The 11,034-nt window shown below is 57.3% G+C and overlaps 1 protein-coding gene across 2 annotated transcripts; it reads right to left on the bottom strand.

Annotated features, from left to right (window-relative positions):
• Window positions 1–4,962: 4,962 nt before the first annotated feature.
• GALR2 (galanin receptor 2) lies at window positions 4,963–8,134 on the bottom strand. Of its 2 annotated transcripts, XM_021541643.2 has the most exons (3): window positions 7,778–8,134; window positions 5,836–6,445; window positions 4,963–5,557 (listed from the first exon to the last, which is right to left on the bottom strand). In XM_021541643.2, the coding sequence occupies exons 1-3, from the start codon at window positions 8,116–8,118 to the stop codon at window positions 5,543–5,545; spliced, it is 966 nt and encodes a 321-aa protein (XP_021397318.1). In that variant the 5' UTR covers window positions 8,119–8,134; the 3' UTR covers window positions 4,963–5,542. The 2 variants fall into 2 exon arrangements, with proteins under 2 accessions (XP_021397318.1, XP_021397317.2); XM_021541642.2 differs by having other exon boundaries at window positions 4,963–6,445; window positions 7,778–8,133.
• Between the last annotated feature and the right edge of the window lie 2,900 nt (window positions 8,135–11,034).

An 11,034-nucleotide genomic window follows, 5' to 3' on the forward strand; every position in this document is an offset into this window, starting at 1 on the left:
CTCCTGGCTGTCTTTGCTCTGGGTCCATGGGATAAGGCAAAGTCTGTCCTGTGGGCTCCTGTGTTGGCACATCTGCCTCACATGGGTTTGTATTAATGCCTTGATGTGCAGCAGACATGGGGAGGTTGTTTAAAAACCAAAAGAAAAATACACGTCCAAAAAATATGAGTATAACCCTTTTGGTAAGGGCTGGAGGCTGTGAGGTCCAAATGGTGCCACCTGCTTCCCTGATGGGTTTTGGGAATCTCAGTTCTGTAGCATCCCAAATTATTTTCACATTGTTAATATCAACTGTTACTTTGTTCAGTGATGGGGCTCGATGCTGCTTCTGGGGTTTGGGGGTGCCTGGCAGGGCTGCAGTCCAGTCATGTACAGGGATGTTCTACCCCAAAACCAGACCTGTATCAGTGCTCTGTTCCACGTGAGGTCATGGCAGTGGGGTGATGGCAGGGCCTGGAGCTGTGACAGAGCAGTGAAAGCAGAGGGAGCTCCACTGTGGCCTGGCTGGGTGCTGCTCCTTATTCACCTGAGGCAGAGTGAATGTTCCCATAGTAATTTCCACTCAGCACCGTCCTCCTATCCCTGCTTTTCTTTCTCCTGTCTTAAATCTGATGCATCTCTTCTCTGCAAGGAGCCAAGCCCAGTCCCTTTGTTTAACCCGTGGGTATGACATGAAGAGCAAGTGCTGCTCTCCCACGTGCCTTGGAGCATTCCTGGCAGGCTTTGATAGGGGAGCTGGACTCTGACACTTTGCACCAAGGCTTTTCAGAGTGCTGGGGCACCTGTGTTGTACCTGTGGTCTCTGGCCAGGCACTTCCTGCTCCCCTCTCCCGCTGCCTGCTCCATTGTTTGCCTGTAACAATTGAAACACAGGGTTTCCATAGAGCAAGGAGCACTCACAATAGCTGCTGCTTTGCAGTCTGGAGCAAATGCATTATTCACCTGAGCAGTGCTTGCTGGTGTCTGATTAGCCCAGCAGTGGAAGAGCTTTGGATGTTAGAACCTGGATGAGAGCACAGGTTGTGCTGTGGCAGACCCAGCTGCCTGCCTGGGCTGTGCCTCCTCAGACAGATGTTACTCAGGCAACTCCTGCCCTTTCTGAACCCCTGGCCTTCTCTTCCTCAGCCTGGTGTAGCAAATGCCTGAAAACAGCAGTTTTGCCAGGCTCATCCAGCCCAGAGCTGGACCACGGTGTGAATTCAAGTCTTAACCACTGCATCTGGCTGTTTTTATGTGTCTGACCATGCAGGCTCACAGTGTCAACACAAGAGCCCTCCCTGCAGAAACCTTCCTCCTGCTGTCAAATCTCAAATGTCTGTGGAAATCTGAGATCTTGTACTTGCTGTTTTTAACCTCTGCCAGATCCAAGAGCCTCTGGAGGCTGGCAGGCGCCAGGCAGTGTTTTTATACATAAGCAAAGCTCTCCTGACTTGTGTTTCATGCCGTGTTGAGTCTGCTGGATACACATCCTGACATTCACCAGAAGGAGCTGGATTCCATCTTTAAGGGTCTGATTTTGACACTGCAGCAGTCTGATATTAATTCCTTTCTTGAGGAGAGTGTGTGGAATTCATGCTGAGCTGTAAAACATGTTTTATTGCAGCTGATCCCAGGGCGAGGCAATTCACCCAGAACGGTCACAAGGAAAGCCAGGAGAGGGGAGGGGGAGCTTTGCCTGCAGCTTTACTGGAGCACCTGGGCTTTAGTCTGCAGGAGCTGAAATCCTCCCTGAGCTGATGCTTTTGTGCCAACCAGTGCCTAAAGAAAATGCATGAGATCATTCAGGGGTCTGGGATAGGGCCACATCCTGTTCTCCAGAGGCTCTGGGAATGCCTCTGCATGGCCCCCACCACAAGAGGCCTTTCTGGGCTTTGCTGTCAGCCTGTTACCCCAGGAAAGCAGTACCAGAGCAGGGCTGGGGGGCAGATGCAGCCAGAGATGGGATGTAAAATATCCCACTCCCTCCATTACCAGCACCCAGAGCTGACTGCATTGTTTCTATCCCAGGGATGCTCTGGCTGCATATGGGGATAGGAGGCTGCTGGGGGCTCAGAGCTGGGCTTGGGGATACCTGTGCAGTGAGGAGGAGCTGGAGGTGATGATTCCTTGGGTGAACAGGTAACTTCAACTGCTCCCAGATGGGAATCGAGACCCTCATTTCCCTGAGTTAAAGGGAAACGTGAGCCACCTGGTCCCTGTTCCCTAAATCCAACCTCCCACTCAGCTGTAAGCATTCCCTCACTGTGCCTCTCTCTGCACAGGGGGAATGTGGGAGCCAGACCTGTTTTGGGAGCAGCAGCATGTTTTTTCCTGAGCCACCCCTTGCTCAGGGTGGGAGCGGGGGAGCCTCCAGGCTGAGCTGGTGTCCAACACTGTGCAGCGCCAGGGGAGGGCTCCGTGTGCTCCCTGGCTTTTTATGGTAAGGAATGTGTTTGCAAGATGTTAATTAACAGCAACCATGGTGGCCAGCACAAGCCTGACCCTCTCACAGCTGAGCCCTTCATGCTGAGAGCTGAGAGTGCAGCCTGGAGTCATGCTGAGACCGTGGCAAGGGGCCACAAATGGGGCTGAACCCCCTCTGCCTCCCCTTTTGCTTCCCCCAAGGCTCCTGTGGGGTCTGACACCCTTCCCTCACCTCCTGTTCTGCCCTGACACAGGGAATGTGTCTAATATTCAAGGTTTTGGGGCCAGAGCCCCATTTCTCCCTTGTTTATTTTTTACCTGCCTAGCACCCATGCTGGGGGCTGTGCCAGAGTCTGGGGGTGCTATCTGCTGCCTCCTCAGACTCGGGAGCAAATTTGACAAAGTATTTGAAAACAGATCCACAAACCAAAATAACTTCTCTGACCCTAGTGATAAATCTGAGTGGAAAGCTCACTGGAAAACTCACACTAACTGAGGTTTCAGCCAAGTGTCCCTCATCTCCCTGCCCACTCTTGGGCTTGATGGGAGCTCAGTTTAGCCTATTCATTTTTCACTTCCAGTTAAATGCACTTTTATTAAATTTTAACTGGAACATAAGGACTTGCAGTGCTCTTAATTTAAGATAAAACCTCCCAAGGGAATGGACCAGGAGCCCATTTCTCTCAGCTGGGAGCATGGTGAGTGTCAGCAGATCCTGATGCTCTTGTCTTTTCCATCTGGACCTGATATGCTCTTATTTGAGGGGGGAAGTAGCTTCTAAATATGGTTTTGTGTTGGCACCACAACCTTATGTTTGCCCTTGGAGGGCTCATCAAGGCACGGGCTGGGTGTGAGGGCGATGGTTTCCTCCTCAGAAGAGCATGAACAATGCCAGATAAGCTGGAGGGGGCTTTTTTTCCTAATTCTGAATTTGTTGTAAACAGTGTAATGTTCTGTTCCAGGCTTCACTCTTACAGCATGCAGCCAAGTGAGACTCAATTGATGGGTGAAGATCCCTAAAATGAGGGGTGTTGGATGTGTCACAACACAGAGCCCTGACCTTGCTGTCTGACCATCACCAAGCCCCTCTCTGCTCCTGGAGAGGGTGAGAGCAGCCATGTGCATGTCAGAGGGGATTTGGGGGTGCTGGAGGCAGTGTTGAGGTGCAGCCCCCCAGGCTGGGAGCTGTGCAGAGCCTGCCCCCAGCCCGCTGTCATCCTTTGGGACCTCATTGCTGACCAGGGACCAGAAAAAAGCAGGTGCCAGTGGTGCCCATGGCCTGGGAGAGGGACCACAGTGATGGCTTTGGGCTGGGAGCTGAGTTAGGGTTGTCCTGGGACGTGTCTTCAGAGTGGTCATAGCTTGGCTGGGCAGCTCTAGAGCTGGGCAGGGTCAGCCATGGGCTTGGGAGGCTGTTGGAAAGGCTGGGGTGGAAGAATGGGGGAGCAGAATCAGTGTCTCTGACAGGGGCCATGGGGATATTGCACCTTGTGCCATGCCAGCACAGGGACCTGTGCCCTTGGGCAGTGCAGAGATGGTGAGCAACATCTCCATCCCCAAGGTGAGTGGATTGAACCCCTCAGTGCGTGTGGGATCCATTGGAGGCAGATCCTGTGGCTCTCAGAGCAGAGGTAGATGAGGGCATGAGAAAAGTAGGGCTTTTAGCTGTGTTTGTGCAGCTGCTTCAGTGTTTTCCCTGCCTGTGAAGGGTTGAGCAGGGAGATAAATGCAGATGTAATTAATGGAGCTGCTTATATGCTGCTGTCTGTGACTTATGCTGGGAACAGGACTAGACTAAATATCACCATCACTGATAGGAGGAGGTGGCCAATTTATGGCCCTCTCTGTGGGGAGAGGAAGATTTGGTTATAATAACACTTAGCAGGGGAAAAAAATGTTTTACAGTCAAAAGTTTCTCAAGAAAAAAAGGCCAAGTACTGGAGCTGGGTGGAGGAGGGCTGTGTCAGGACCAGACCCCATGGGGAGCCAGGGTCCTGTACAGAAACACCCACCCCAGTCCTGGGGAGCTCTGCCATGGGGGTTCACAACAGTGAAATGTGTGCAGGCAGACTTAGATCCTCTGTAATGGCAATTTATGGAGACCTGACTGATGGGAGCTGTTGGGGGGCACAGCTGGGAATTGCAGGGATGCACTGCACAGCTCAACCCCGCTCCCCTACCCTTTGGCCACCACCTCTGGCTGTGCTCTGCCATGGGGTTTTCAAAAGGGTGACTTGATCCTAGTCCTGTGATGCTCTTCTGGTAAACAAAAGGAAGGATTTCACTTCCAGCTCTTGGCTGGTGGCAGTCCCAGGGCTCGGGCACCCGTGGAACCTTTGCAGGGTTAAGAGGTGGGAGTGTGAATCACAGCAGCCTCTTGTGGGCAGCTGCACTCAGCGGGTGCAGTGACATTCCTGTGCCGCAGTGTCCCCCTCCAAGGATGTCCTCACCCATATCCTCCATCCCCCACAGCTTCCCTGCATCCAGCAGGACCCACCACCCCCAAGCCTCTCCTCTGCTGAAGCTGTGGGGCCTCCCAAAGGAGCTGGACACGGCAGGTGGGATGGAGGGGCTTTATTGAGGCTTCCCTGGCTTGCTGGGCACCCCCAGCTCTCACACAGCCCTGGCTGTCCCGTTCAGGGGAGCAGTGTCAGTGCCCTGCTTGTCTCCACGAGCACCCTGCCTGCTTGAGATGCTGAGCTGTCCCCAGGCTGTCCAAATGCATTAAAATCCTTTCCCTGCCATGGGTCCATGGCTGTGCTTCCCTGGCAAACAACCTCCCTCCCCTTGGTCCTTGGTGACCTTCTGCGCTTCACTCCTGGATTTTCCTACCTGAGCTGGGTTTGTGCCCAGTGCTGCCCTGGGATGCAGCTCCTAAACCAGGACACAAACAAACCAAGATTTTCCAGATGTCCCTAAAAGTGCACCCACAAGCTAGAGATGCTGTGCTGGTTGGAGGGGCCAGAGCTTTTCACAGGCTCTGGGTGTAGATGCAACAGGGAGTAAGTCCATCCACGACAGAGGAACAGGTTTACACGTGGCAGTGGATTTTGGGTTTGATCTCTCTGCTCTCAGGAGGTGCTTGGTGGAAGCGAATCCTGTTCTTGGTTAGTTCTTGGCTGAGTTTGTATCAGCAGCATCACGGTCGTGACATCTGGATGCATTTGAATGAAAAGGTTTCAGCTGGACACATTTCAACCCAAAACAGAGCCCAGCCCCAGGCCTGCAGGAGACTGCAAAGCCGTGGGGTGGGAGGGAGCTCTGCTAGCTGACAGTGAAGGTGACAGAGGAGCCATCTGCTCCCTGCTGCTGCCCCTCCAGCCCTGCCTCCCGCCAGGGCTGTGCGGGGACCCTGCAGCGCGCGGCCAAGCGGCCGGGCAGCGCTTCGCTCGGCTGGGTCACCTCGCTGAGCTCTGCCTCCAGCGTGCTCACCGTGTTGGCGGCCTGGGCGTGCACCCTGTGCTCTGCCTTCCTGTGCAGGAGGCAGCTGAAGATCTTCTTGAAGCCCTTGCGGAAGTGTTTGGAGACCAGGGCGTAGACGATGGGGTTCACGCAGGAGTTGGCGTAGGAGATGACGTGCGAGAGGATGCGCAGCACGTACGTGGAGTGGTTGAGGGGGAAGTACCCAAACCACACGCAGAGAATGACCAGGTGATGGGGCAGCCAGCAGAGGCAGAAGAGCACGGCAACGATGATGATCATCCTGGTGACCTTCCTCTTGGCCTTCTTGGACTCCGACATGTCTTGGAGAGGGTCCACAGACCGCCACAGGTAGCGAATAGTCCGCACGTAAGTGAGGCTCAGGATGAGCACGGGGATGATGTAGCTGAAGACGAAGGTGCAGATGTCCATGATCTTGCGCTGGGAGATCTCCCAGATGGGGTGGCAGACAGTCAGGTTGGCCAGCTGGAACTCCTGGTAGTAGCTGAGGTAAGGGCCCGAGAAGATGAAGGAGAGGCCCCAGATGAGACAAATGGCCAGGAGGGCGTTCCTGGGTGTCCTCAGCTCCCTGGAGTGCAGGGGGTATCGTATGGCCAAATACCTGCATGGGAGAGGGAGAGGGACATGCTGCAGTGCTGGGGAGGGCACAGAGAGAGCAACGCCAGAGCAGGTTGGACAGAGGGCAGAAATGATGGATTTGAGATTTCCAGGGCAGTTAGTCACACAGCTGATTCCCTGGTGCTTCTTAGGGAACCTGCAGCACAAAGGATTGAGGAAGATTCTCCCCCTGACCCAGTCCCATCACCCTCTGCTCTTGGCAGTGGTTGTGGGGACAATGGGGATGGTCCCATTCGGTCCCTCCCCTAATCCAACAGACCCTCACTTCACCATCAGTGTCTGGCACAAGTGGTTGGGGTAGTGAGGATACAAAAACAGGAGTAAGTGCCCAAGATCCCCAGACACAGCATTCCTTGTACTGGCACACGTGAGAACACATCACCCCTTTTCAGGTCTGTAATTAGCTGGTCCTGCAATTACACCAGATCTGAGGCTTGTGCAAGCTCTCCCTTGCTCAACACATCTGTTCCTTCTGCTCTGTGGGATCCCGGGAGAGAGGCAGCCCCTGGATGTGTTTTAGCTCCTGGGGGTGCTCTCAGCAGCCAGTGCAGGGCTCTGCTGGGATGGTAGGACACATTCAGCCGGGCTCCAGGGTTCCCAGGGGCCTGGCACATGGACTTTCCACATCCCACCTTGCAGGGTTTGAACACTGAGTGGAGCAGCTCCAGGAGCTCCCAGCCTCTCACTTGCTGCAGGGTCATAACTCACCGGCCCTTGCAGAGGCAGGGACTGAGGTAAAGCACAGGCAGGAGCACCAGGCTTCCCAGCAAAACTCACCCTGGAATGGGCTGGGATAACCTCTGGGACAAGGGACAGCACCAGGACAGAAAGGGGCTTTTTGCTAATAGAAGGGGAGGGTGGGAAAATCAGTGTCCCAGCTCAAACATCCCGGTTTTTTCTCCTCAAGGTCTGCCTGCTTTGACAGGGGCTGTTGGGAGGGTAGGGGCTCTCTTCATGCATCCCAGGAAGAGCCAGAGCTGCACAGGGCCTGAGCTTTCCTTCTTTCTCATTTTTCATCCCCACTTCACTGCCAGGGCCTGTGGATAAATCCCAGTCCTACAGCTTTGGGGTCTGAAAGCTTCTCCAGCTGGGTACTGGGGCCAGGGATCCCCATCCAGTCCTCTGCAGCACCTCACACTGGATGTTTGCACTTCCTCACATGCATCAACTGGGAAACGCTCCTCGATTCCCCCAGGAGCCCCGGGGAGATCACAGCAGTCAGGATTTAACTCCAGGGGAATTTGTCTCCTCCCTGCCCTGGTGGGATCCAAAGAAAGGGGATGAAGGCAGCCCCCCACCCCATTCCCTTTCCTACCTGTCGAGGGAGACGGTGGCCAGGGTGAAGCTGCTGGCGTACATGGTGAGGTAGATGAAGAAGTGCACGGCCTTGCACATGAAGGGCCCGAACACCCATCCCTCCAGGGTGTAGATGGTGGCTTGGAAGGGGACGCAGAAGAGGATGAAGCAGAGGTCGGCCACCCCCAGGTTGAGGATGAAGAGGTTGGTTGTGTTCTTCACCTGCCCGTTGCGCAGCAGCACGGCCAGGACCAGGCTGTTGCCCACGGTGCCCACGAGGAAGATGATGAGGTACACGAGTGGGATGATCACGGACTCGGGCTGCCAGCCCGCCCCGGAGCCCGCCAGCGAGCCGTTCATGGCCAGGGGCTGGAGGGGGCAGCGGGCGTGGAGAAGGCACCGGGGGGGCACACGGGGTGAGGGGGTGCACGGGGAGATCACTGTGGGGTGCACCGGGATTGCACGGGAAGCGGGGTGCAGGGAGAGCTGGGGAGCACAGAAGGGAAAGGGAAAGGGGGTGCAGGGAGAGCACGCTGGGGAGCACAGAAGGGAGGGAAAGGGAAAAGGGGGTGCAGGGAGAGTACGCTGGGGAGCACAGAAGGGAGGGAAAGGGAAAGGGAAAGGGGGTACAGGGAGAGCTGGGGAGCACAGAAGGATGGGAAAGGGAAAAGGGGGTACAGGGAGAGCACACTGGGGAGCACAGAAGGATGGGAAAGGGAAAAGGGGGTGCAGGGAGAGCACGCTGAGGAGCACAGAAGGGAGGGAAAGGGAAAAGGGGGTGCAGGGAGAGCACGCTAAGGAGCACAGAAGGGATGCACGGGAAAAGGGGGTGCAGGGAGAGCACGCTGGGAGCACAGAAGGGAAAGGGAAAGGGAAAAGGGGGTGCAGGGAGAGCACGCTAAGGAGCACAGAAGGGATGCACGGGAAAAGGGGGTGCAGGGAGAGCACGCTGGGAGCACAGAAGGGAAAGGGAAAGGGAAAAGGGGGTGCAAGGAGAGCACGCTAAGGAGCACAGAAGGGATGCACGGGAAAAGGGGGTGCAAGGAGCCTGCAGCGGGGAGCGCACCGGGGATGCACGGGAAGGGGGAGGACGGTGAAAGGGGAGCACGGAGAGCGCACGGGAGCCGCACGGGAGCCGCGGTGCATGGGGAGCGTGCGGGGGTCCCGCCGGGGCGCACGGGGAGCGGGCGGGGGAGCCGGGCGCCCTTCACCTCCTCCGGGTCTGCGGGAGCCCGCGGGCGCTCGGGGCGGCTCCGGCGGCTCCGGCGGCTCCGGCGGGGCGGCTCCGGCGCTCTCCGTGCGCCGGCGGAGCGGGGGGGCCCGGGGGCTCCGGGGCGCGGCTCCCGCCCGGCCCCGCGCATCGCGCCCCGGGGAGGGGATGCCGACCCCGCTCCCCCCGGGGGAGCGAGGGGCTCGGGCCGGCTTTGCCCTGGGATGGGGGTGAAATGTCAGGCAGTGCTGCTATCCCTGCGGAGGGGCTGGGCACCCCAAAGGGAGCTGGACACCCGAAGTGAGGCGGCTGCGGGGGTTTTCTGACCGCCTCCCCCTTCAGTAGTCACTGAAAGAGGGTTTGTTCAACCCCAGGGGCTGCAGGTTTTTAGGAATCGGGGTTCCTCTGCCTGCTTCCGTTTATCCTCCACATTGTCCAGTGAGCAGCTAAATCCTTGCACCAAAACACCCGAGGTGAGCCCAGGTTTTTAGGAGAAACTGAATTTCTCCCCACGGCTAGGAGAGCAGCGTGATACGTTGCAGCGAGAACAGATTTTTTTTTCGTGCTGTGTCTTCTTTCTGCAAAATTGCCTTTTTGGTCCTGCACAGATGGAAGCCTTGGGACCGGCCGGTGCAATCAGCTCTCCAAGGACTCTTGGCCTAACCCCACCCCAGCCTGCCTTGTTTTGCTTATGTGGAGAGAGAAATCCTTAATCCATCAATTACTTCTGTACCTAAGTCACTCCACAGCTTCTCCGTTCTCTTCATGGGTGCTCAGAGCTGAGCTGGGGGCTCTGGGGACACTCACAGCCCTGTGACACGGCCGCCGCAGCACACACAGAGCCCTTCCCACCCTCGGCTGCCCACCAGGACCCCCCCAAAACCAGTTCCTGTTTGGAGGTGACCAAACCCCTTTGGGGTGAGGATGCTCCGTGTTCCTGATGACATCCCACAGGGGATCCCCGTTCCTGATCCCCGTTCCCAATCCCTGATCCCCATTCCCAATCCCTGATCCCCGTTCCCTGTCCCTGTTCCCAATCCCCATTCCCGTTCCCAGTCTCGATCCCCAATCCCCGTTCCCAATCCCTGATCCCCGTTCCCGCTCCTGATCCCTTTCCCTGTTCCCTATCCTGATCCCCGATCCCTATCCCCGTTCCCGTTCCCAATTCCGATCCCCGCTCCTGTTCCCAATCCCGATCCGTGTCCCTGTTCCCAATCCCTGTTCCCCGCTCCCGTTCCCAATCCCGATCCGCGTCCCTGTTCCCGATCCCCGTTCCCCGCTCCCAGTCCCGATCCCCGATCCCCTTCCCCGTTCCCTATCCTGATCCCCTTTCCCCGCCCCCGTTCCCAGTCCCCGTTCCCAATCCCTAACCCCGTTCCCGATCCCCGTTCCCGATCCCAATCCCGATCCCCGTTCCCGATCCCCGTTCCCGATCCCCGTTCCCGTTCCCAATCCCGATCCCCGTTCCCTTTCCCCGTTCCCTTTCCCCGTTCCCGATCCCCGTTCCCATCCCCGTTCCCGATCCCCGTTCCCTTTCCCCGTTCCCGTTCCCAATCCCTTTCCCCGTTCCCGTTCCCAATCCCGATCCCCGTTCCCAATCCCAATCCCCGTTCCCTTTCCCGCTCCCGCCCCCGTTCCTGTCCCGGCTCCCCGCATCCTCCCCGTTCCCAATCACGATCCCCGTTCCCGATCCCCAATCCCAATCCCCGTTCCCGTCCCGGCTCCCCCCCGTTCCCGTTCCCGATCCCCGTTCCCTTTCCCGCTCCCGTCCCGGGTCCTCCCCGTTCCCGTTCCCTTTCCCCGTTCCCTTTCCCCGTTCCCTTTCCCCGTTCCCTTTCCCCGTTCCCGTTCCCAATCCCGATCCCCGTTCCCTTTCCCGCTCCCGCCCCCGCTCCTCCCCGTTCCCTTTCCCCGTTCCCGTTCCCCGTTCCCTTTCCCCGTTCCCGATCCCCGTTCCCGTTCCCTTTCCCGTTCCCGATCCCCGTTCCCGTTCCTGTTCCCGTTCCCAATCCCGATCCCCGTTCCCGTTCCCGTTCCCTTTCCCCGTTCCCTTTCCCGTTCCCTTT

This window comes from Lonchura striata, chromosome 19, assembly GCF_046129695.1.
Source record: "Lonchura striata isolate bLonStr1 chromosome 19, bLonStr1.mat, whole genome shotgun sequence".
Classification (NCBI taxonomy): Eukaryota; Metazoa; Chordata; class Aves; order Passeriformes; family Estrildidae; genus Lonchura; species Lonchura striata.